General features: G+C 40.8%; 1 protein-coding gene across 5 annotated transcripts in view; it reads left to right on the top strand.

Moving 5' to 3' along the window:
• INPP4B (inositol polyphosphate-4-phosphatase type II B) overlaps positions 1 to 27,564 on the top strand; it is a gene marked incomplete at its 5' end in the record, with an annotated part of 260,693 nt that overhangs the window by 49,133 nt on the left and 183,996 nt on the right. For 3 of the 5 annotated variants that reach the window (XM_082237558.1, XM_082237559.1, XM_082237561.1), the window contains one exon: positions 4,853 to 4,917. In XM_082237558.1, the coding sequence (XP_082093684.1) occupies positions 4,900 to 4,917 (18 nt within the window). Of the gene's footprint in view, positions 1 to 1,119; positions 1,340 to 4,852; positions 4,918 to 27,564 lie in introns of those variants that run through there. The other 2 variants (XM_082237557.1, XM_082237556.1) reach the window with 2 other exon arrangements.

The raw sequence follows: 27,564 nt of genomic DNA, 5'->3' as shown, positions 1-27,564 counted from the left end.
ACACACACACACACACACACACACACACACACACACACACACTACATTCAATGGAGTTCAGTGGGATTACTGCCAGGTAAGTGGTTATAGAAGTAAAGCTGTATTCTGTTTAAGGTAGGCTAATTGAAATCTGTGGATTTGTGACCACTTTTCTTCAACCTGCTGCCTGTCCTCTAGCTGTTTTGAGCATACACACACACACACACACACACACACACACACAGTCTCTAATATGAACACTGCAGTAGCAGGTGACAGGCAGTATCTTGGAAGATATGTTTCTCCTCTTTTGTACATAAGGGAATGTGTCTTCTAAAGCAGTGTTTCCCAAACTTTTTTGGGCAACGGCACACCTGTTTACTGAAAAAAAATCTCGCGGCACACCACCATTAAAGCCCCACCCCGTGACGTCAGCGCGCAGCGTCACGCCGGGAGGGACGCACGAAAGTGAAAGTTTTTTCCCTCCCCCTTGCCGGGGAACCTCCAAGCTTTGGGGGTGGGAGGAGGCAGCAGAGCGAGGGACTGAGGGACGGCGGCAACTGAGGCGGCGGCGGCTGTTGTGGTGGTGGCGGCGATAGCGGGCGGAGGAGGGGGCGGCGGCGGGGCTTGAGGAGCCGTCGCCGGGAGTTGCTGCTGCTGTTGTTGCTGCTGCTGCCCGGACATGCCGGCCTCCTCCTCCTCCGCTGTCTCGCGCTCCTCCCTTTTGCACGCACTGCCCCGCCGCTCGGCACCACCACCGCGGAGCCGCCCCCGGCTCGACGCGGATCCTCGCCGCCGCCGCCTCTCACCGCCCGACTCGCCCGCCTCCCTCCCACGGCACACCAGCCAACGTCTCACGGCACAGTAGTGTGCCGCGGAACACCGGTTGGGAAACACTGTTCTAAAGTAGTGCCATCTGTGATATGCAATCATCCAAAAATTTAAAGAATGGGACTTTTGACTCAGAAATGTTGTGTTCATATGGAAGCTTATGCAGATTTAATTGATGACTTGATACATGAAATTCCAGGCAGCTAGGCAGGTACATTAAAACAACAACAACTAGCTAGTAACCCTAAGAAAAGCTATGGAAAGACATCACAATGCAATTTTGTACTACACCTTTATGTTTTTGTTTTAATGTTGCAGTTGGCCTTGTCTGCTGAAAAGATCTTGCTCACTTTCAACCAGTTCATTCGCATCCCTGTTATCATCCATTTCCTCTTCATCTTCTTCACGATCAGCCAGATGCAATACAATGTCAAAGAATTGATTTCTCTGGCTAGAAGGCCATCATCTTGTTTTGACAAGGAAGGAAAACTGACCATATGCAGAATGCTAAGGGATGGTAAATGTATAGGTAAAAATAGTTGGCATTGGCAATCGTCTGTGCACGTATGTTTGGCAGCTGTTGTCTGCTCACTGTTTTAGTATTCACAGATTTGCTGGTATAATCCGTTTTCTTCATTGCTAATGGCTGAGTGCTCCTAAACACCTTCTAAGTAATTGCTTTTCTGCCATAGCTATGGTGGATTAGACTCTCACTGGTATGTGCAAACAAAGATGAAAGTAATAGTCCTGCTGCTGGTTGCTAACTGGATTAATTTACATAGGGGAATGAGAGAAGTTCTCTTCTTGTGTGTTATATCAAACTACTTATCAAGTTGCATGCTTTCTGCATGCTGGGGAGAAACAGGCTTAGTTTCTGGGCGCTATGCATGTTTAGGAGCACAGGCAGTGCAAGGGGCTGCTAAAATGAATGGGAAGGCCTACACATTTTCACATCCAGCCCTTGTTCTTCCCTCAGTACATTTGGTTTGATGCTAACAACTACAACAAGATGGTCAAAACGCTTAATGGAACTAACCAAATTCTGGGCCAAGAAACGTTGAGTTCTGTGGCCTCTTAAATTGAACTAATTTGCATGCATTTGTCTATTTTGCACACCTTCCTCTTTGGTTTTTTTAGTTGCAAGTAAGAGTACAAAGTTGTCCTCTAACCACTCCATCTTGTCATTGTCTTTGGAACCATCACTATATTTGGGCTTGAGATGTTCAGATCTGTTTTTCATTTTTGTTTCATTTTAACTTTGTTTAGCTCTGTTCCGCATTCATTTCCATGTGGTGGTTCGCAACCCGCAGAAATGTCAACAAATACATTAAATGGCACATTGTCATCCCCAGGGTAGGGGAGGACTGTCTCGTAGACCCGCAGATCTTCAGAGATTTGTCAGCTGGCATCAAGGTGCAAGCAGCAGGACGCTGGGTCCTAGAGCACGGCACGGCTGGCAGTCTCCAAAGTCACTCTCACAAGCTGGAAATATCTGTTTGATAAAATAATTTGATTTGGGCAATAAACAGACATAGTCTGGACCGAAGAAGACTGAGAAAAAAATCTACAATTCAAAACATAACCAAGAACAAGTGAAAAATAAATAACTCAAGAATCCACTTCATATATGCAACATACTATCAACAAAATAACAGCAGATAACAACAGAATAAAGTCACCCCCATACATTGCAAACAACCAAGACAAGATTAAAAAGAATGCATTACACAAAATATCATTCCCCATGGAATATACCTAATGCTGTTGTTCCACTTTTGTTACAAATTTCTATTTGCACAACAGAACTTATTTCTCTCTTGAGTCCTGCAGCCTCCCACCTCAAAATCTGCTGCAGAGAGTTGGTGCACCCTCTGGAGCAAATTTTGGGGGCTTGCAGGGGGAGGAGAGGAATGGAAAGTTCCATTGTGTGAGCAGAATTCTGCAGTAATGGATAGAACCCCATATTTTTGCTGCTGGCAGTGCTAGAAATTCATACCAGCCTACATTTCACTGACAAAAATACATTCTGTGCAACTCTCCTAATTTCATGCCAAAGAGAATTTTGCAAGCCTCGCCCTGCTCCCCATTGCATACTGGTGTAAATTGTCCACTGCATTCCTTATGCATTGAACTCTGTACCTACCCCTGTGATTTACAAGCTAAGAGAATGGTTGTTTTTCTGTAAAACATCTACTAGCAAAAGGATAATACATTATCAGCAGTACAAAATGTAGTCTAACCGACTGTTTCACTCTAGACTGTGTGCTAGAGATGAGACACAGCCAATCTCCATTCACAGTGCAGTCCTAAACATGTTGAATCAGAATGAAACCCCACTGAGTTCAGTAGGACTTACTGTACTGCCAGGTAAATAAATATGGGATTGTAGACTCAGAGTTTTAACTTCTAGAGATCATGTGGAGGAAGCTTTAACCCCATGGAGGATGGCAGTGGTAATACAGTATTGCCTGTTAACATATTTGAGCAAGGGATTCCCAAAAGTCAAAAATATGGAACAGAGCTTACGATATAGGGACTGTTCATGATAAACAGGCAGTTGAAGCATATGGAAATTTTATTTATTTTGCAATAACTGATGTAGGAGATCAGTTTTCTGAAGATAGCTGGATTTTTCTATTACCCAACCTATCAAGTTCATTTCTATCTCCTGTGGCCTGAATCAAGTTATTTTTTTTTCACTCACTAGGGACATGAATTAGCTTTCCAATACCAGGATGTTTGTGTTTTCAACCTTGCTTTGTCAATGGTTACAGTAGCGGTTTCAGATGCATTTGAGTTCTAACATATCCAAGTCTGTCCTTTCGGCATTTCATTTCCTTGTAACTCACCTGATTACAACCCTTCTTCCAACACAACTATGTTTATACAGTATACACCTGTCAACTTGGATAAGGTATTTTGGTACCTTAAAGACCAGCAAATCTATCATGGCATATGTTTTTTGTGTTTTAAAAGACACTTTTAAAGTGTCTTTTAAAGTGACAAAAGTCTCTGATGTTTTAATAGGTATTAGTTATATTGAACAGGGACACCGGTGGCACTGTGGGTTAAACCACTGTGCATCTTGGGCTTGCCGATCAAAAGGTCGGTGGTTCGAATCCCCATGATGAGGTGAGCTCCCATTGTTCGGTCCCAGCTCCTGCCAACCTAGCAGTTTGAAAGCAGGCAGTGCAAGTAGATAAATAGGTATTGCTCCAGCGGGAAGGTAAACGGCGTTTCCGTGTGCTGCTCTGGTTTCACCAAAAGCGGCTTAGTCATGCTAGCCACATGACCTAGAAAAACTGTCTGTGAACAAACGTCAGCTCCCTAGGCCAGTAAAGCGAGATGAGCGCTGCAACCCCAGAGTCGTTCGCGGCTGGACTTAATTGTGAGGGGTCCCTTTACCTTTTTATATTGAGCACCATCTTATGGGGGGGGGGTGCAGCTTTAAAAAGCTTCTGGCTGGCACTGGTTTTAAACACAGTGTGTTAATCTCTGAAGACAAGCTTAATTCTAGCCCACCTTGTCATGCAGAGCACCCCATCCTGTGCTTATGTCCTCATACCACTGTGTTGATGTTTATAGAAATGACAAAAATAATCCAAATATTGCCTGTACGATGTGTGTTGTTTAGAGTAAAATAAATCAATTAAGTCTGTAACAATCCAGTGAAAAGAATAAATATTGAGTTTTCCCAGCAAGGTTCATCTGCTGAAGCAAAGTTTGCATGGTTGTCTCGTGCAAAAGAGCCAGTCTGTGTTCCCTTTTGCAAATGGAACAAAGCAAAAGAAATCATCACCGAGTGTATGCTGCAGTCTCTAATTCTGTCAGCTGCAGGATAACTGGAAGCTTCTGGGAAGTTAATCTGACATTTAGCAGCATGTTATAAGTCAGCTGCCAAGTGAAGCTGATTTTTCATTAATGACTTCCCTATTAGAAATGAATCTTCTTTAAGAAGAAATATATGAAGAGAGGAGGGTATTATTTATTGTTATCTTCATCATCGTCATTATTATTAATACTATGCTGCTTTTGCATGCAGAGCCAAGAGAGAGATGGTGTCGTCTGAAAGGAAATCTGCTCTTTCTAATGAAAAATAAGAATAAGGTAATTCATTTCTTTCTTTTCCTTCATATTTGTGCCTTTTCCTGAATTTACGCAATTCTTTTCACTTTTTAAAAACCCCTTGGTATGATTCTATGGATAGAAATATTCAGTAGTGTTGGCAGTAACCTAAACATTACCTTCCGTTTACCTTTATGGCTGTTTATAAAATGTGAGACATTCCTCAGCAGCATCAACAATGCTACTGAAAGATTGGCTGCATCAGAAATGGCTTGAGGCCAAACAGTGTCCTAATTTGATGTGTAAAAGAAGATGTCAATCCAGAATCCTCCAGCAGACTTTTATTGACTGCAGAATCCACATTTTAATTCCTACTATTGTTACAGAATGATAGAATTGGGGAGCTCTGCAATGCTTTTCTGGGGCTGTTTGTGCTGAATATTATTCTTACAATAGTGTCCGTTCTAGGAGAAAGTAGTTGTGTATATTTGCATTTCTTTTGATTCAGTTAAAAGAAGCTTTCAGAACCCATTTTTAATTCAAGTTTTAAATCTTGGGATTTTGGGAAAAGAAACAAGGAATGAGACGTTTAACTATTTTCATTATCTTTCACAGTTGACAAACCTTGACACATTTGGAATCATGGCAATAGAAAGTGAGAAGCTAATTATTATTATTGTCTGGTTCAGACATTATAATTTTTGGAGGGGTCAGATAAGCCAGAACTGCTAATATGAGATTCAGATAACTTTATCTGTAGCAAGCATTGGTGGAATCTGTCTTTGTCACTATCTCCTGCCACAAATAGCTTCAGTAAATGTTTATTTGGAGGGATTAATTTCTACTGAAAATAAAATTGTATAACGTGTAGCATGATTGCAGCAGTGTAAAGGCTAGTTTCAGGTGGTTTTCTCCTTCTTTGAAAATTATACATATAAGAAATGAAAATGAAAACAGATAATCTAGGTCAGTTGTCTTCTGGAGGCTCAGTTCAGACATCATGCCACACTATGACTCTAACTGTGGATTGTCAGTTCATATTTTACACTAAAGTACAGTAAGCACAAACCATGACTTGCAAATCCATTTCAGACAATGGTGGGGTTTTTTGAATTCTGGTTTTCTCTCTGATTACTTACCTTCCTTAACCATGAGTTGACATAATGTCTCCACCTCCCACTCCGCATCTCATTAATTATCCAATAGAACCTATATTGCTTAATATGACACAACACACATCTAGGACTAGTTAACCAGAAGGCCTGCTGTGTTAGCTCTGGGACACCATAGCTGATATACATATAGGGACTACATATGGCAAAATGCTTATACAGTGGTACCTCGGGTTAAGTACTTAATTCGTTCTGGAGGTCCATTCTTAACCCGAAACTATTCTTAACCTGAAGCACCACTTTAGCTAATGGGGCCTCCTGCTGCCGCCACGCTGCTGGAGCCCGGTTTCTGTTCTTATCCTGAAGCAAAGTTCTTAACCTGAAGCACTATTTCTGGGTTAGCGGAGTCTGTACCACTGTATATCACATAGGGATAGTAAGTTTTCAGACAATGTAAGTGAGTGACTAAGAATATTGTGGTGAGAACATTGTGTTCTTGTCTCCATCCTATGCATATTCAGGAAACCGTATGACCAGATAATACCCTTGTACAAATGAAAGGAGGTAGTTCATTGCAAATCTAAATATGTACAGGTTGCGCGCACACACAAAAACTGGATATGTGTAGTGTTACAGTATGGGTCATGAACCAGCAGGTGTGTTTAAGCACTCATGTGTGTCCATATACCAACAAGAGGTTTAGGATCTTTTGCGGGAGTTATGACTTGCACTTATGAATATGTGTTTACCCACAAGAAGTTCCCACACACCAAAGGAATAAAGAAAACTTAGTTTATTATATGAAATAGAAGTGATGGAATATATATAAATGCTGCTTCAGACAGTAAAATTACAATTTAAGCAGGCAGAAACTTACACAATACATACACACCTTGATCTAAAGAGTGGCAGAAATAGCTAACTATTTTTTTAAAAGCCTGTAGAAAAGTGAGCTTGGCAATTTTGTCACAGAAACCTAGAATTAGTATAAAACCTAATTATGGTTTTGCAAGGCAGAAACGGAAAGGGAAGGATATAACTAGCCTTAAGCATATGTATGCTGGTCCTTGAGAGGGTTGGATAAGTTCTGTTGAAGCTAGCAGAGCCAACTGCCTTCTGGGATTCTGGGGTTTTTAATATGTTTAGCTAATGCCTCCTAGTAGGAAATGGAAGGGAATTGAAATGAACACATCCTGCCCTTTTCTCATCTTGCCCATTCTAGTGAGAAAATGACTAAAAACTGGGCAACCTGTTTGCATAACAAAAGGATGAAAGGCTGTGAAAGTGAGCCATTAAATGAACCTGGCCACCTCTTAGTTTGTTCTCTGCCTTCAAATTATTCTGCCATGGTATGGATGGCTCCCAATGAGGAGTTGAGAATCCTGTACAGTGGTACCTTGGGTTACATACGCTTCAGGTTACATACGCTTCAGGTTACAAACTCCACTCACCCAAAAATAGTAGCTCGGGTTAAGAACTTTGCTTCAGGATGAGAACAGAAATCATGCTCCGGCGCCGCGGCAGCAGCAGGAGGCCCCATTAGCTAAAGTGGTGCTTCAGGTTAAGAACAGTTTCAGGTTAAGAACAGACCTCTGGAATGAATTAAGTACTTAACCCGAGGTACCACTGTGCTTGGAAACTAAATTTCCATGTGTTAATTTTTACAGGGTGTAAGGAACTCAGGATATTCCTGGGTGTCTTTCAAGAGACTAGACTGGAATCAGACTTATAACAAGGCCACCAGAAGGTTCACAGTGGGGTATCCCTTGTCATATTTAGCCATGTCAGTCTTCTAACTTATGCCATGATCTACAGACATAGACCATATCATAAGTTTAGATTCACAGGGGTTTGAGAGTTGGGGTTTCTCACCATGATTGCACTCATTCTCCTAAGCATGTTCAGTACACACACTTCCAGTTATCTGCTTCATAATGGCCAGAAATTATTTCTTACAGAGGGCCATATTTGAGAAATGCATGAAATATGGTTAAGTGACTGGTGGAGCAACTTTTGATTCAGGGCATGTAACCATATTCCCTGCCAACCTAGTTAGATAGAATTTCAGTAATGCAATGAAGGTATGGACCTAGATTTAGGTCAGGAGATGCTTCCATCTTAATGTTTTTTCCACGTATTCAAATGAATGCTTGATGTAGGACATTTACTGTGACCACCAAGTATAGCTAACCACATTATGTGAACATATTGGCCAATAGCTCTGGATCGGCTGGTGAATGTGTCAAGTCATGGAACCTCAGATAATGCAGATATATGGCTGATTTCTCTTTTTCCTTTCTCCCAATTCCTGCATGGCATATGAAGGATTTAAAATGCTTATATAATCAGACAGCTATTAAGACATTTCACAGATATCTAGGTCACACCTTTTCACATGGAGAAACGTCTGCTGTTGGTTGCTTTCATGGTATCAAAATTACCATTATTAAGTTTCTGGAAAAAATGTTTTTGTCTATCTAGCAGACTCGTAAGTTCTCTCTCGGTAAACTATTCAGTATTAGAAATTTGATCTTATTGAGACCCTTTCCATGTGACCTTTCTAGCTTCTCAAACTTCTGAATGCTTATATATTTGCTTTATGCAAACTGTATTAGGTACAAAAGGAGTATGAAACCTACCGTATTTTTCGCCCCATAAGACGCACTTTTTCCCCTCCAAAAATGAAGGGGAAATGTGCCTGCGTCTTATGGGGCGAATGCAGGCTTTTGCTGAAGCCTGGAGAGCGAGGGGGGTCGGTGCGCACCGACCCCTCTCGCTCTCCAGGCTTCAGGAAGCTCTGCGCAACCCTCGGGAGACTGGCTCCGAGGGTTGCGCAGAGCTGCCTGCAGTCCCGGGATCAGCGCAGCTCTGCGTGGCCACCGGGAGCTGGGGGAGAAGCTCCGCCCCGCTCCCGGTGGTCGCGCAGAGCTGCCTGCAGTCCTGGGACCAGCGCAGCTCTGCCCGGCCATCAGGAGCGGGGCGCTAAGCTCCGCCCCGCTCCCGGTGGCCGCGCAGAGCTGCCTGCGGTCCTGGGACCAGCGCAGCTCCGCACTGCCATCCGGAGCGGGGCGCTAAGCTCCGCCCCGCTCCCGGTGGCCGCGCAGAGCTGCCTGCGGTCCTGGTGGCCAGGCAGAGCTGCGCTGGTCCCAGGACTGCAGGCAGCTCTGCGCGGCCATCCGGAGCGGGGCGCTAAGTCCCGCCCCGCTCCGGATGGCGCCGCAGAGCTGCCTGCCATCCCGGGATCGGCACAGCTCTGCCCATCGCCAGCCCCACAAGCTCGGGGGACAGCAGGGAGGCAGAGCGTGCCTTCCCACTGTTCCCCGACCTGGTTCTTCCAGCCCCGCACCTGGGGGGGGGGAATAAATTTTTTTTTCTTTATTTCCCCCCCAAAAAACTAGGTGCGTCCTATGGGCCGGAGCGTCTTATGGGGCGCAAAATACGGTAATTATGGTTTTTCTGTGCAATAATTGTTCCATGGGGCCCTGAATAAATATGAGTGTAGAAGTACATGTTTTAAAACCTACTTTAATGTTTTTATTTAAAAGTGGATTTGTGATCAGTAGGCTGTAGTAATTTCCTTAGAATAATCATTACTATCATTTGTAGTATATCCTTCTTAGCTTGCAGCTTAATGATGCAGTAGTAAGGACTGTTCCCATCTATTAGCTCAATTTGCCCCTGTGCATGAACGGCACATTTATATTGCTTAGAAACTTCAGATTCTTTGTGTAGGATTTTGAAAAGTGCATTTCAAGCCTGCTCAAAGTTAATTTGTATGCTTTATATAAATTAACTTGTTAAATTCTGCAAATTCCACAAGATACTAGGCAGCCATATTTCTTAGTTTAAGTTTAGATCATTTTAAATACTGCTTCGGTTGGTATTCAGGTGGGTTCCTTGTACAATTGTGAAGCTGCCAAACATTTGCTTTAACCTAACTACCATTAAAAATGGTTCTCTCTGAAAGCAAGTTTTGTGTGACATATTAAGGCTGCTGTGAATTTTTATGGTAACCTTTTAATCCATCTGGAATTGAGGGGTCTGACTGAAAGTAATGTAAGGCTCTTAGCTGTGCAAGCATGAAGGTGAATGTAGTCATATGCTTAATGATCAAGTGTATTTAAATAAAAAGTGAGGAATGTACTGCTGTGTGACTTGCTCCGTAATGAATTGCGTTTCCATAAACCAGTTGCATTCCTAGGCACAGGAGTGCTGGTAGGCAAGATGAATGAGCAAATTGAAATATCCACATTGCCAGTAATTTTAAGCTTACTTGCAATGTTTGTAAAAGCTTTATGTAAACTACATTCTTACAGCTTATATCACAGGTTTTAATGTATTATTACCAGTTGACAGAAAAGCATCAAAGTAAAATTGTTGATTGATTCATAAATCAATAATTGCAGTTTATGTGTTAGGGGGGAAAATGTGAGAATAATGGCTTGTTTTAAGTGTTGTGATGTGGCATGCATAGTAATCACCTATAAAGCTGTGAAAAGGTTATGCAGGGTTTCAAAGCATGTCAGTGAAAAATGTAGACTATGAATTTTTATAGACAAAAAAACTCTCCATGGTGGGTTTTTTTAATAGCTTGTGTTCTTTGATTTCCCATGCTTAAAGATGACTCTGGCTGCGTAGATGTAATGTGAAATCATGGTTTGTCTAGCTAAACTTGTTTTGTGTTAATGTCTATGTGCAGATGCTTATGTGAATGATCATTGGGCTCATGAAATCCTGCCCCCCTTTCTTTGTCTTGTACATGGCAGCTTGGAGATCACAAGCTTTCCTTTCCATTTTAAAGCAACCAATTTGTCATTGTGAGTGAACCCAGACAAACAGTGGTCATTTTAAACTTTGGTTCAGATATAAGAGCTTTTTTTTTTTAGCTTTTATGAGTCAATTTAATAGTGAGAGAGGACTAACGGGATCTTGATTAAGACCTAAATGGACAGAATTGAACTTGCTGATATATCCACTTTAGCAATTTCATGCTAGAGTGTCCATTTGACCTCCTTTTGTTAGATAATTTTGAATTCTGGTCTGCAGTCAAACGTTTTCAGATATTCAAATGATCTCACATTGGTTTCTGCATGGTGCTATTTTTTTATGGCAGGTTTGTGCCCATTTGTTCTTTTGAGTAGAGACTGATCTGTTTGTCCTATGCAGAGTGGCTTTGTTGGCAGGTGATGTTAGGGACTGAAGAGGCCTGTGAAATTTGGGTCAACCAATTTCCTCATGAGTTATCTTCCTTAGCACCAAACCTCTGCTTTAAGCACTAATTTACTATTGTTGCTCTGTGTAAATGTTCATTTCTTTTTTAAAACCTATCCTGGCCACAGATACCCAGGACAACAATCAACTACTCTTATAACACCTAATTCTATATATTTTATATCCATGCAGTCCAGAATATGCATAATTTCTAAGTGAGAACCTGCAAACTCTATAACAGAAAACTAAGAGATGGTGAGGACTGACGTGGGTGCAAGCTGTTTAGGGAGGAGGGTGGGGAAAAATATGGCATGGATTATACAATTTATACAATTACACAAAGTGTTTGTGTGAAATGTTGCAGAGGATTAATATAAACATGTAATATAAACAGAGAAAATGTTGTATCAAATGTCTTGGGCCAAAGAATATACTGCAGTGTTACTTGCTGCGTTCTGATACATGTTCTGCATGTTTGGGTTTTATCTGAATTGAACAAAAAAAGCGGGGCTGGGTTTGCACATAACCCTAACCTGTTTGACAGTTGTTTTAGCTAATATCTGCCCATTGCAGAACATGTGTAAAAACTCAGAACTCATTTGCAAATATCAGTTGTGTATAATTAGCTTGATAGCCATGAAGCTGGTCTAATTGAACTGCTGTGTTTATGTGATGCCATTAAACATCTTCTGGTGTCAGCCTTTGGCCTGCAGCACAATATTGCATTCACCGTGGTGAGGGCACAGATGATAGCACCTCTGTCAAAAATATTCTAGTTGCCCTAATATTTATGAGTACAGTGGTACCTCGGGTTACAGATGCTTCAGGTTACAGACTCCATTAACCCAGAAATAGTACCTCGGGTTGAGAACTTTGCTTCAGGATGAGAACAGAAATTGTGCGGCGCTGGAAGGCCCCATTAGCTAAAGTGGTACCTCAGGTTAAGAACAGTTTCAAGTTAAGAATGGACGTCCAGAATGAATTAAGTTCTTAACCCAAGGTAGCACTGTACTTATTGTATAGGACAGTGCCATTCTGTTGAATGTGTCTGTTCTCCTGAAAGTGCTCTTTCTTAAAAGGGTCTTCATGAAGTCATGGAAGCTCTTAGTATGACTAGGGTGCGAAGATAAGTACCTTTCTTAAATGTTGGGGCAGAGAGATCATGAAATACTGCATCCTAGTAGTAAATGGAGCGTGTGAAGCTTTTTACTTGGCAAAGGTGCTTCTTTCAAAAGGAAAATGTTTTCCTATGAAGGGGAATTTTCTTAGTTTAGGTGCATATCTCAGCAGGGTCTCTAAATTATAATTTGCTGAAAGCAAAAGCAACTTTCTCCCAATAAAATGCGTTTATCCCCCTTTGCACTCATGGTTTGGGAGAAGGAAGAAGACTCTCTTTCATTTTCCCAAACCTCTCCATTGTTAAATCAGCTCAATTCTTGACCATTATTTCAGCATCACAGGTTTTAATCCCTAAACTTGAAGAGCTGCTGCTCTTAGACATAATCAGCGAGTCACTGGCTTGCTGTGTTAGAACCTTGATTGTTAGCTGCCCTCTCTCTTAAAAAAGGTAAAGGGACTCCTGACCATTAGGTCCCGTCGTGACCGACTCTGGGGTTGCGGCGCTCATCTCACTTTATTGACCGAGGGAGCTGGTGTACAGCTTCCGGGTCATGTGGCCAGCATGACTAAGCCACTTCTGGTGAACCAGAGCAGCGCACGGAAATGCCATTTACCTTCCCGCTGGAGCAGTACCTATTTATCTACTTGCACTTTGACGTGCTTTCAAACTGCTAGGTTGGCAGGAGCAGGGACCAAGCAATGGGCGCTCACCCTGTCGCGGGGATTCGAACCACCAACCTTCTGATTGGCAAATCCTAGCCTCTGTGGTTTAACCCACAGTGCCACCCGCGTCCCATCCTCTCTCTTACAGCACTGCAAACATTTCTGAACAAAGCGAGCCAGCCTTATAATGTGCCGATTTAGAATATGTTTCACCAGATGGAAGCCCTCCCTTGCAGTTGCTAAGTCGTGGCATTAAAGGGTACTACACATATACTTTTTTCAGGGCTTTGAAGTCCAAATGTCCACCTGAGCAGATGTGGGTACTTGGGGTTTCTCAGGCTGATGCCATTTGAATGCCCAAGAGCAAATTAACGTAATCAGCCTTGATTCAAAAATCTGCTCTGTGTACGCCACTGTATTGAAAAACACTGAACGAGCCTCTGCCTAACTTCTTTACCAGCCATCAAAGGCATCAGAGCTCCTTATGTGATCGTCTTGGAAGTCCCCTTCATGATAAAGATGACCAACCACAGTGTTCCAGTAGAACAATGGTTCCTGACCCAGAACCTTAAGATTTATTCTTCTCTGTAGAACTCTTTGTGTGCCTTTCACATGAGCTGCTTTCCCCCACACCAAGATGATCTCTGTTGTGGAGTGTTGTGTGGAAAACCCCCCAAATATCTATTTTTTATTAGTTGTCCATTTGTATGTGGTAGTATATAATTGCACCCAAAACACTTGCATGTTTTAGATATGGTGGTTGCCCTTCATACTGGCTATTGCTGAGAAGGGAAAATGCCATATAAGAAAGTACCCCTTGCTGATGTTCTTATCTGCTTTATAATGTGAGTTGACAGTAGGTGGCAGCAGTAAACTCCTTTGCTGAAGACCCTCCTGGTTTTGTGGACTTTTAGAAATATTAATATGTTTTCTGGGAATCTGATTTATGAAGACGAAGGCAAGTCAGGGATGAGAAATCTCTGCTGTGTAGTAGGATATGTTCAGAGCTTATGGAATAAGATGTGTACATGGAGTAAAGATTTTAGATGGGCCCTTCAGCCATCGTGCAACTTAAGAATAAGTACTGGTGCTGGCTGACTCTGGGTTCTTGATGTAATGTATTGCTTGTCCCACTGCGATGTTTCCAGAGAAACTGCATCTTTTATCCCTCCCTCAGCTTCAATATATGGTGACTTGTGTAGCATAGTATGGTGAATTGTCATTTTACCAGGGCATCTGTGGCACTCTTGAGAGCACTGTTGGCATGCTGGAAAGCCTGCTTATAGGCCTTTATGTGCTAATGCACACGAAATATTTCTGTGTTTAGTTAAAATACTTAAAAGCAGCTTGTTGTGTACTAACTCAGCCATTATAATGTAGGTCAGGGAGGAGAAAAAAGGAAGGTAATTTCATTAAATGTAACTATCCAGCTTAGTTTTTTCTATTATTCTTAACAAGTTTTTTCTCTTAAAAACAGTGCAGCACTTGCTAAGAAACCTCCTAACAAAATTGCCATCCAGCATTAACATTGGTTCACAGCTTGCTGAGATTTTATTATTGTTGGCTCTCAGCAATAACATATCCCTCCCCCAAATATTTTATTCTAAGACCTTCTTCGACATCCTTTCATCACCTCCCATTTTGTTTCTTTCCCAATAAATAAGCTTATATAACTGAGGTGTACGTGAGAGAGGGAGGGAGAGAGAGAGAGAGAGACTGGAGGAAGAGAGATGGACAGAGAGTCAGAGACTTTCTAGTAGAATAAACATATGACCAGTTCCAAGTGTTCCTCTGAGGGGAAAATGTGATAAAAAAGGAGAGGTTGTCAGCAGTGCTGTGGATTAACTCAGTAAAGCTAATGGATCAATTCTTCGGAGAATAAAACTAAATTCGTCTGCAAAATATATTGCATATAACTGCTGCATCAAGTACTGAAGTTCTCCTGTCCAAAACCTCTAGGTACTCTGATTTCATTGGTTCTTGCATTAACAGAATGCAGTACTGTGAAGCAAATTTTATTAGGATTATGAAGTATTTGCAGCTGTTCAATTCTGTCTCTCTCTTGTCTTCTCTTTACTGATGATTGGAGACTGCTGCATTAAAGGGTTCATGTTTATAGGATGACCAAAGCAACCGAGGGTTAAACAAACCACTTTTCCTCTTCAGAGCAAAATTTAAAGACTTGGTTTTTAATGCAGTTCTTGTATTTTCTGATAAAGGTATCATTCGCTTAACAACATGTCTTAAGGCTTGATTTTGTAATGTGTTAAGAACATGTTGTGTGTCAGCACAGCACATTTTGGTTTCCTGAAGGAAAAGGTAGAACAATTATAAATGGTCTGATAACTGAGTGAGATGTAGCAGTCTGAAGAGATGAGTGTTGGTCATAATGGGAGATGTTCTAGTCCTTTCAACAGCTTGATATGGGCAGATCCCCCCCCCCTTTAGTACTCATAGTATTTGGAGTATTCAGAGAACTTGTACAACCATGCCCAGGTTTTATTGTAAGAGATTGGTGGTGGTAATGAACTTTTTTCAAACATTCCATGCCAAGTGTTCCATGTCAGTCCAGTACATGTGTGATTGGAAGCCAAATCATGGTTTTCTGATATGTAAATGAACCTGTCCTGATCCTTTGGCTCTCATACTCCCCCTTCCTTTCTCATTTCTTTGTATGCCATATGAAATTGAAAGTTCCCACTTTTGCTTTTAAACTAACCATATTTCATTTTGGTGTCTGAATTCTGGAAACTGGGTTTTTTTAGGGTTAGCAAGAACAACCTGGATCTGAAGCCACAGGATCTGGGGTTAGTTGCAAATTGGAAATGGAGACATTTGCAGGCTCAGATATAAAACTTGGAAATTGTGATTGCTTTTTGCTTCTGAATTGTTATAATTCCATGGCGATCTGTTTGAAAGTTTTGTACACCTTTGGAACACATAAGTGTTATCCTAAATGAATTATTTGTGAATTTACTTGGAATCCAGGTACCAAATTATAGAACATTAGTTGACAAGTAAATATGTGATAATCTTGAAGAAGATGCATGGAATGTTTAAAATTACACAATATTCTAAACCATATTTTGTGCATTTTTTTGTTTGTTTTGTATTTAGCTTGATCCCTTATAGCAGTTAACACTACAAAGATCAACTTCCACAGCTATATAGCTTTTGTAGCCCAGCTCCTTACCTTCATTTTGGTGTATATTATGGCTGAATTGGTTCGTTGCTTACAGAGCTGCGGTGGTTTCCCCAAAACTGGCCTAACTTACACCGCATAGTGTAACACCTTGAAAATGAGGTTCAGCACCTTTTTTGGGGAGCAGGGAAAACTACTACCCACATTTTCTTTTTCACCATATGTAGAATTGATCTGGAATGGCTGCCCGCTTTTAACATGCCTGTGCTGTTGCAAGTAAAAAAATGACATTGTGGCTAGCCTACTAATTATTCATCCTGCTTTCCTGCTAACAAACTATCACATTTTATGGAATTTTAAACCACAGCACTTCTGGTCTATGAGCAAAATGTGTCATAAGCTCTGAAAAGTACATTTCATCATGTGGATTGCTCATTGCTGTATGACATTATCTACTTATTTATCAAATGCCTGGTATCTTACAGGAGTGAATGAGCCTTTAAGTGGTTATGGAAGTAAGACAGCACAGGAAGAAAGAAATATTGGTTTTTGCTACCAAGATCACACATGCTGTGCACATGGACTGAGATAATTGGGCCACTCTGTCTTCTCCCCACCTGTTAGCTCCTTCTTATCAAAAAAGTGAATGCTATTCTAGGCTGCATCCCTTGTCCAGATCAAGGGAAATGATAGTACCACTCTATTCTGCCTTGGTCAAACAACACCTGTAGTTTTGCATACAATTCTAGGCACCTCGGTTTAAGAAGGATGTTGACAGGCTGGAATGTGTGCAGAGGAGGTGACTAAGATGATCAAGGGACTGGTAACCAAGCCTTATTAGGAACGGTTGAGGGAATTGGGTTTGTTTAGCCTGGTGAAGAGGAGGCTGAGAAACTAAATTATAGCCATCTTCAAATATCTTAAGGGCTGTCACATAGAAGATGGAGCAAACTTGTCTTCTCCTGCTCCAGAGGCTAAGACCTGAACCAATGGCTTCAAGTTACAAGAGAGGAACTTGCAACTAAACATCAGGAATAACAGAAAGAGCTATTTGGGATACACTTCAGTTTCCTCCCTCCTGCTGATAAAATAATTGAAATGTATGTGGACATGATGAGGATAGATGTGTTTACAAACTTGGCTGGAAAAGGAATATCTTTCATTCTTTTAATGTCAATTCTAAACAAATTTCTAAAGATATATACTACATAGAAAACTGGTGATTTGTATCAAAAGAAAGTATGCTGGTAGGAACACAAGTATGAGCTATAATTTTTTTTTTTTTTAGCAATGAATGCTAATGTTGACTTGCTTTACAAACTCTAAAGCTGGGCAATGGAGAACTGCTATTGTGAATCAGCACTCCAATTTTGGTTTTAATGTGCATTAAATACTAGGAGCTTGGGACTTATGCACCTGTTCTCATTACCTCTGAACATTTGTTCCTCATGGTCAGCTCCTCACAGGTGACAAGTGAGATGGGACAATGAGCCCCATAGGATCTCTCTACTGGTATCGAAGTCTTATTTACCCATTAATCGTGTAATTAAAGCCAGAGGTGAAGGAAGTACCTGAGGATAATATCAATTCCAAATATAGACAAAATCAAGTATGTTTTTGTGCAAGCTTTGAAAAAACTGCACACTTCCCCTCCTGCTTACAGAGAGGATCATTTGGCTAAATATATTTTTGCCCATTTAACTTTCTGGCATTATGAAACACAAATTCCCCAGTTAAACGACCATTTACTTGCTGTGCTCTTGAGAAACAACTGGCCTGCAAAAACCACAAAAGCTGAAAAGGCAGCAGCAACCCAAGTGAATAATAAAATATATTGCTGTGCCAGTTGGTGCACAAGGGTGTATTGTAAAATAAGTATTGAATCTAATTTATTATGAAGTGAAGTGGCAGTATTCATCTTCATGATGGGTTGAATCTAGAATTCCTTGTGTGAAGTTGTGCACATAAAATGGGATGCTCTTGGATCTCTCCTGCCCCCCCCCCCGGCAATCCCCTGAAAATATGGTCTGGAGGGTTTAAGGGACCCTCTGGAGCAGTATAGAGGGTAACTCGGGGGCTGCAGCAGGAACTCAAGGAAAATCTCTCACCTTCTATTTCCTTTTGCCCATCTACACATTCAGCAGGCGGTAAGGGAGCTCTGTGGTTGCATCATTCTGCAGGCACTAACACTACAGGAAAGCAATGAAAAAATTATTGGATTGTTGGCAGTTCTGCGTATCTCCAATTGTGACACCCCGCCCTTCTTAAGAGATCTTTGGCCTAGAAGTACCTGAGTGCAGCTGCAAGTTATTCTTGGTGGAAAGCCCATCCTGCCAAATCCCAGCAGGATTAAACTGAACAAAAAAGGACAGCCACCTTTTCAAAGGCATCCTTGAGTTCTTTTATTATTGCCCTGAGATCATGATGGAGAGTCAGGTATGCTGCCTGTAGCCATAACCAGCCACATGGAAGGAGCCTTCTTCAGGTGACCATCCAGCAAGGAAAGCATAAGTGGCAGAGTGGCACCTGTGCCGTTGCTGAAAATCAGCATACTCATGAGGACATTTTTCAAGCTTGCTAGCTTTTCCTGGGGCAGATTGGAACTGTCCGACTGCAAGTAAATCTCTTAGTGGCACCTTCAGCCTTGCACTTTTGTCAGCAAAACACAGTTCACCCAGAGGACATTGAAAGGTTTAGCAAAGGATTTTGCAGTAGCTATTAATAGAGGGCGCTGATGATCAGAAAGTCATTCATGTAGAATATGATGGGGCACAATCCTACCTTGTCCTTTACTGCTAGTTTCAAATGAGGATGGTCCAGTGTCATTTCCACTGAGCCACTCACATCTTTGGCATCTCCTCCTGCAATTGGCTGGAGATGAATCTGAATGAAGAAATCTCAAGCCGGTCCACTATGTCCCAAACTTTGTGATGCTAATTGGCCAAGTGGCAAGGCAAGGAGGTTTGAGATGCTCAGGCTATCCGCCTGGGTTGCTAATGGCTAAACTGCCCTCCACTGCAACTCTTGGGTTTTGCCTCTATGCCAGGCCTGGTCCTGAATATCTAAAACTGCTGCAACTGTTTGGATGGTTTTATTGGGCCAAGTCTGTTTAAAAGCAACAAGAGTTTTCCCAGTGATTAGTTCAGTCAAGGCAGAATGCCTCTTATGTGTGTGCCTCTCTCTGAAGAAAATGAAAAGGAGTCATTTGTTTAATAAATTATGTTTCAGCCTTAATTCCTTAAAGGAATTATTTGTGGGATTGAGTGTAAGTATGTTTGAACACTTTTAAGGATTGTATGAAATGTATGTTTGTATATCTGTAATATATGTGTATTAATGATGAACTATTTTAACAATAAACAATTTCTTGAATCAAAAAAATAAGTTATGTTTCAGCATATCATAAAATAACATTGCAAAAATACTTGAAATTGCTACTTTCTTCTTGATGCAGGTTTTTATGACTTTCAGAATTATAAAAGGAATATGTATATTTATATCAGAAAATTTGTTCGTAGGGCATGGCTGGTGTTGGCAGCATTTCAAACACATTTAAAGTTTAAAGTCCAATGGCTAGTTATTTAATTTATTCCCATATATCCACATGTATCAAGCATCTGGTATATAACTGGCTTTTTGAATAAAAGAGGCTTCCTGCCCTAATACAACAGATTTTCAAAATAATTATGGTCCTGCTATTTACTGTTTACTGAAGCATTTCGAGATCTAAAGAAAAACAAAACAAAAAAACTATTCAGTGCATAAACAGACAATACACCTTTTGTCATAGAATCTTCTCAAAGAAAAAGGTGCTTTCTTATAAAACTCAGCCTTTTACAATTCCATAATGACATCTTGTCATACAAAAGATTGTATTGCCTGTGTTTGTGTAATGGATAGAGAAAAATATTGGTTAGTGCAGAGGTCTGCTCTTAACAGAAGTGTTTTCATTCCAAATGGACTGACTTAAGAAACAAATAGATTAACCTTTTTATATTTAACATTAGCAAAAATAAAATAAAAAGTAAACCCTCTGTTTGCTTTCATTTCTCATGTTTGTATAATACATTGGATTATCTCCTTTTTTTCTTTGCAATAATCCTGTGAAATAGGTTAGGCTGAAAATTAGTTACTTGCCCGAAACCATACAGAGAGCTTCCCCCTCAAAAGGGTATTTGAATCTGGACCTCTAGCATGCCTAACCAAATGCGGGCTCTTTCAATTCCTACAGGCTTTTGTCTTAAATCAGTAGTGCACATTTTCAGGAGCACAAGTTTCAGGTTTCTGCAAGACATGTGTAAACAGAATGCATCAAAACCTTGTGTAATATACTTTTTAAAATGCATGCATGGCACTCTGGGCTCCTTTGAGAAGAAGGATGAAATATAAATTTAATAATAATTAAGTAAATGTTTGGGATCATGTCTAGATGCAGGTTTACTAACCTCTCATAGTAGCTGAGTAATGGTTATGGTGTCTCCGATACTTACAGAATTAGACTAGAAACGACGAGTACTTGTGATAGTAGAGCTCTATTACTGATTTCCAGTTGGTGACTTATTGTCACTTTAATAGTAAATCATAGAGTAAATCATAGAATTGTAGAGTTGGAAGAGATCCTATCATCTAGTCTAACCCCCAGCAATGCAGGGATATGCATCTGTCCCATACGGGGAACAAACCTGCAGCCTTGGTGTTATCAGCACCATGCTGTAACCAACTGAGCTATCCAGTGGCACAACTAGTGAAAGCAATTAATGTGAGAATGCTCTAAGATGGCTTTGATTTTTTCCAAATGACAGAGGGGGACCTAGTTAAATCAATACATTTTAAATCATTCCCTTGCTGGATCATTTCTTGTCAAGTGAAGGCTTTTGTTTAGAGAGCCTGTCATATATTTTGCTTTGTGACTGATTATTCAGGGAACAGTGATTGACTGCAGCTCAGCAATGTCAAATATGTCAAAAATATGCTAAGATTTACAGTTCCATTAATCTGGTGATAACTTTTTTTTGCAGTCACTGCAGTACGGTTGAGTCTTATGAAACAGTAGGGTAGTGGCTACAGTCCTACGCCCCCTTGAACACAGTGTGGCTTCCCTGTACATAAATATTCAGAGGATTGCTCTGTAAATGCTGCGATGAAGCATTTGGCTGTTGTGATACCATGCCTTTTGCAGTCTTGGAGCGAAGTCTTGAGTAAGGAAGGATGAAAGAAAATACAACAACCTGGTGGGCAGAGAGAAAGTAGTTCAATCTTTTGCCCAAAAAACTGCTCCAAAGGTTTACCATTTTTGTATGCTTCCAAGAGGCTTTTCCACACAACTCTTCTCTCTCCTCATGACAGAGCATTGGAACTAGCTTCTTTGGTCCTCCACTTTAGGCTTTAGCTAGATGGCTTCCTTACTTTTATGTGCCCTGTGTTCTCCTGCTCCCAAACCTCATTTGCTGTTTTCAGGACTAGGAAGGACTCTTTGCAGAGAAAATCAGCTAGTATCCTATCTTCCCCTTTAGAGAGATACTGGCTGATTTTCTCTACAAGGAGAAAATCTGAAACTGAAACTAAAACTGTCGGAAGGAACACAGGATAAGAATAGCCTGGCTGGATCAGACAAAAGGCACATCTAGTCTAGCATCCTGTTCTCTCAGTGGCCAGCCACATGCCTATGGAAGGGTCATAAGTGGGACTTGAGTACAACAGCACTCTCGCCACTTGTGCTCCTGAACAACTGGTATTCAAAGACATGCCATCCCTGATATTGGAGGTGATACCTAGTCACCATGATGCTGGTCTTCGGCACCCCCTTAAGCACCTTAGGATAATGTCTCTTTATCTATGGGACCCAAGTAATCTGCTGAGACCAAAGAGGCCAAAAATAAGAGAGCCTCATTCTGGTATCTCATTTTGGTTGAGCTATGGAATTTGATACCACAGCATGTAGCACTGGGCACCAGCTTCAAAGGAAAATTAAACAAATGCATGAAGGATAAGGCTGTCAATAGCTGCTAGCCATGATGATGGCATAGTAAGGTAAAGGGACCCTGACCATTAGGTCCAGTCGTGACCGACTCTGGGGTTGCGGCGCTCATCTCACTTGAGTGGCTGAGGGAGCCGGTGTGCAGCTTCTGGGTCATGTGGCCAGCATGACCAAGCCGCCTCTGGCGAACCAGAGCAGTGCACGGAAACGCCATTTTCCTTCCCGCCGGAGCAGTACCTATTGATCTACTTGCACTTTGACACGCTTTCGAACTGCTAGGTTGGCAGGAGCAGGGATCAAGCAGCGGGAGCTCACCCTGTCACGGGGATTCGAACCGCCGATCTTCTGATCGGCAAGTCCTAGGCTCTGTGGTTTAACCCACAGCACCACCCACATCCCCATGATGATGGCATAGCGTGTAGCTTTTTCAGATAAAAAACCCCAGGGTACGCCTTTTCCAGGACGTGCTCCCAGGTGACTCATGTGACCCACTCTGTGATCTTGCCCTAGAAAAAGTGCTTTTTCAGGATGAGAGTGCAGCACTCAAAATGGCCACTGAAATCTTGCATGGAAAAATTGTATGTCTCTTTTTTTTCATGAACGCTTGGTGGGTATATGATGGATATGTATTACCCCAAGTATTGGAGGCAGTATGCTTCTGAATATGAGTTGCTTGGAAAGAATATGATCTGGAAAGCATTGTTGCAGTTGCTTGTTGGCTTCCCATAAGCCATTGGTTGACCACTGTGAGGGCAGGTTGCTCGACTAGATGCACTATTGGCCTGCTTTGGCATGACCTTTTTTATATTCTTAAGTATATGTGCAGAGGCCTAACTGGAGGCTTTCATGGTTTTACGGCTGTACAAAATGTGACTACTGTTGCATAAGCCTTTTGGGAAATGCATAGCAATAAAATTCTGTGGAATACTAATTTGGATTGAACTTTCCAAATTCCCTTGAATTATTATTTTCAGGGCTACTTACTAGAGCTGACAACAGTGCAACAAGGTATAAGGTTATTCTGCTATTAATCGGTTCTCTTTAAGAGCTCTCTAAAGAAGCAGACCCGCCATGCATTGTAAATGCAAGGTAAAAGAATAGAATTCTTTGTAGCTATACCATATCACCTTTTGAAGCAGTGGTGATCCATCACATAAACACTTGTCAAAAGAATAACTATGCTAAAAATATAAGCATTCCACAGCTAAGATAGATGAATCGTAGTAGTACATTGATCTGTTAGGACTTATGTTTTCAAATTTGTTTCCAGAGATGCAAAGATCGACGCAGAACAAAAGCAAGCAAGCAAACAACAAATTGAGACATGAGAGTTATATTAGTTAAGTGGATTGCAACCATGGCCAGGATTTTTATGTATTTTTTAAAAAAATTATATTTGGTACGGAGGGGGCAATTTTCATTAGGAGAAGCAGTGTGTGAAGAGAAGTTTGTCCCTTTCCCTCCGCAGCTATGCTTCCAACAAAAATCCACCCCTGCACTGAAATAATATTTAGGAAATGAGTTCTGATTTGTGCCAATAGGAGCTCCCCACCCCTGCACAGAGCTAATTGCCACATGGGGAATTTTTAATCAAGGTAGTGGGTGGGGAGGAAACAAATAAACCTTGCCTTCTCACATGCTGCTCTCCTGGTGAAAATCCCTCTACTTGATATTAAAAACAAAGAAACACTAGTGTGGTTGCTAATCACGTGATTAGCATAGCATCTCGTTTCACCCAGAGGTGAAAGCCAGAGGTGCAATATACTGCAAATGGTCTATGGGGACATGCGTGCATCTTAAACTTGGTAAAACACATGCATTTTTTAATTTATTTTTTGTAAAACACACTGATGGAGAGATCACTTGCCAGATTTTCAGTTGTTGCTATACAACAACATTCCCAAACATAATGCCAATATAATGTCATTCTCTCCTTCTCCCCTGCCCCCACAAAAAATAGGTTAGAACCAAGGTGGTACCTTGGTTCTCAAACTTAATCCGTTCCGGAGGTCTGTTTCAAAACCAAAGCGTTCGAAAACCAAGGCGCGCTTTCCCATAGAAAGTAATGCAAAACGGATTAATCCATTCCAGACTTTTAAAAACAACCCCTGAAACAGAAATTTAACCTGAATTTTACTATATAACGAGACCATTGATCCATAAAATAAAAGCAATAATCAAGTACTGTACTATAACATAAATAAGACAGTATTGCAGATGGTAATTTTTTTAAAAAAAAAATCCTTACCTGCAGATAGTCATTGTTTGCATGGGGGGCTTTTATCCATTTCCACAATCACGCAATCAGTCAATCAATCAGTAGCTGAACTGGGTTTCACACAGTCACAAAAACAAATTAACTGAAAAAGCCTCAAAAACAGAAATGCAAAATAAATAGCAAAAACAAAAGCGCCAAACTTAATCCATTCCAGAAGTCCATTTAACTTCCGAAATGTTCAAAAACCAAGGTGCAGCTTCTGATTGGTGCAGGCATCCTGGAAACAATAGCTGACAGCTGCATTGGACGTTTGGCTTCTGAAAAACGGGTTTTCGGCATTTGGGAACTAAGGCATTTGAGAACCAAGGTACCACTATATGAATATCCATTTCCAAACAGAATGCCACACAACAAAATGTCCCTTCATTGTACATGCATATCTCAGCAAAATAGTTTTTTTGGCATGATAGAAATAGCTTGGCATTTCACAACATAAGAAGATGATTACCTTCAGAAGGTACAACAGCATAAATTATACAAATAAAAACTGATTAAACCCAAATCATATACAAATAAATAGTAATAGTAAAGATTGGCCTTGTCGCCCTTCATGACAGCTTTGGCCATATCTCCTGTTCTGGTCACCTTTGAAGGCATTTATTCCCAGCTACAATGGCAGCTTTTCCTTTCTTTATAGAATGTGGCCTGCAAACATTAATGTTTTGACAGCTCCATTTCCCAAACAGTTGGAGGCACTATAAGCATTCAGCAAAACTGAAGCAACACAGCCAGTTTATGCTGGATTCTTTACACCAAAATCTTGTATTTAAATATGGTCTAGACCCCTGTTAAAAAAATTCAGGGGAAAAAATGGGTTTTCACATGGCATATATCTGTCTGTCTGTCTATCTATCTAATCGCTGACTGTTGTTTTTGGCTACTTTCACACCATACATTTAAAGCATGTTCCTGCCTTAAAGCATGCTGGAACTGTAGTTTGTTAAGGCTGCTGGGAATTGTCACTCTGGATGCTTTGGGGGATGGGAATGTGCTTTAAATGTTCAGTATTTATACAGCCTTAAATTAATATAAATATACCTGTAGTTTAAAGCCATTGTTTCCTACTTTGGGTGCATGAACAACTATTTTTACCTTGTTTTGGAAATATCTTAAAGTGGTTCACATCATCTAGTTGAGCTTGTTTCCTCTCTCTGGGATAATGCTATGAATTTCCTCAGTCTTCCCTTTATATGCATCCTTTTCTAGACCCTTTGTCATTTTCATGGCTCTCTGCTGAGTGCTTTCCAGGTTATACAACATTCTCCTTGAACTGTGGTGCTCATAATTCAATGAAGCACTCTAGAAGAGGTCTTATAGTGCAAACTAGTGGGATGCTATTATTTCTTGAGCCTTGGGAGTGTTATATTGTTAATACAACCTAAAATGACATTTGTCCTGCTATGGAAGGCTCCAAGGACACACCACTCAGGAAGCTGCACAAGAATTTTAATTGTCTCCCTGAAACAAGAACATATCAGTAACAGGAAACTCCTGACTCCATCCGAATACAACTAAGTCCAGTGCAACCTTTTGAGACTAAACTATACACTAGCATTGTCTTCACAGGCCTTTTGTTCCAGAATATTATATTTGTTGACTTGTGTCAATTTGATATTGATTAAATTCTTCTCTTGTGCATTGTTAATGTGAAATCCAACAGAAACAAATGTAAACTTGTAAATGTTGGTCCCATTAAGATGGGAAGAACTGCAAACAGGTTCTGAATCCATTTCAACTTTAGCAGACAATCCATTCTGTCATTTAGCATCCCGGTATAAAGCCCTAGCAACCAGCTGGATGTTGAGCTGTTATTACCTTTTGGGTGTATTAAAATACAGTAACTTCTGTGTCTGCTCTAGAGATTGAAAAATGTAAGCTAGTAAAAATCACCCCATGTTTTCAAATTCCAATCCTTTTCTTAAAGTAGATTTTCTCCTTTGATAAAACAATACAAGGCAACAAAAAATTGTAATTCAGAAAGCCACAATTACATATTGCATACCATAGCATGCATTTCCTGTCAATTTTCTTCCAGCCTCATTCTTTTACAATACAGTATACAGAATGAAAGGACACCATTGCTCCAAAAGGGAATCTGCAGAATAGATCTAATATTTTGTTTGAAGTGTGTAAATTTATTAATTAGCAGGGTGTAACGTAATTGCAGAGTCTATTATTCCGCTGTTTCTGTTTTTTCACTAGTTTGCGAGCAAGATTCATTAAGATTAATTAAGTTGCCAACCTCAATCCTATCCTCTCCCAACAGTAGGAAAAGAAGCAATTCTTGTGATTTCTTCTTTTCCCAGAGCCCCTGAAAAGCAGCCCCAGATAGTTTGAGGTCCTTCCATAACAATGTAAGAGATGGCACAGGGGACTGCAAGGGAATAAGCGAATATTGCATCTCCTCCTTTCCTCTAGTCTAGTGGAAGCCTCATTGGAACTCATGGAAAGTTCATTTGGAATCCAACCCTGTATATGTTACACAAATTACTTTCCTGGATCATTGATAATTTTATTATTATTATTATTAATGATCTAAATTAGGGTTGCTAGACATTTTTACCGATTTTCAGAAATTGTGCCTGGACACTATTTCCAATGGACAAATCCTGGATATTTATGGGAAATCCCGTACCTATGGGAGCCCTAATCAAATATATTGGAGTCCCTCTCAATATCCTGTGTATACGACTTCTAATTTGCAAGGATGAGGACAGTCATTCTATATCCATTAAAATTTGTAAGCCTAAATATACCCTGTTTTTCCCCTAGGTTCCAAGTTACTTGCGTCCGTTCCTGTTTAAAACTTCCCACTATATAATACGTGAATATTTCTCTGCTTGTTCTTTATCCTGACTATAGCATTATATATTGCATTGCATTGCAAAGTTATCCAGGGGTATCTAGGTAACACAAGCTATGCCTTACTGAAAAGCAATTTGCTGAGATACTTGGTCACTGTCACAAACTCCTGAAACTATCTAGGTGGACATTTTTTAAATCTTCCCTCTTGTTGGCTGGAATTGCAGACTCTATAGCATGATACCCTGTCAGCCACATACGAAACCAGCACCCCTCCACCTCCACATTTCTGTTTGGCAGGCATCTCCATCCCTCTTCTCAACTTCTGCTGAAGAATGTCAGCATTAATCACCTCTTCTTCCAGCATGGCCTGTGGGTCCCTCCT

Source organism: Podarcis vaucheri, assembly GCF_965113315.1.
Source record: "Podarcis vaucheri genome assembly, chromosome: 9".
Classification (NCBI taxonomy): Eukaryota; Metazoa; Chordata; class Lepidosauria; order Squamata; family Lacertidae; genus Podarcis; species Podarcis vaucheri.
Note: the sequence above shows the minus strand (reverse complement) of the source record. Positions and strands in the feature narration are given on the sequence as shown.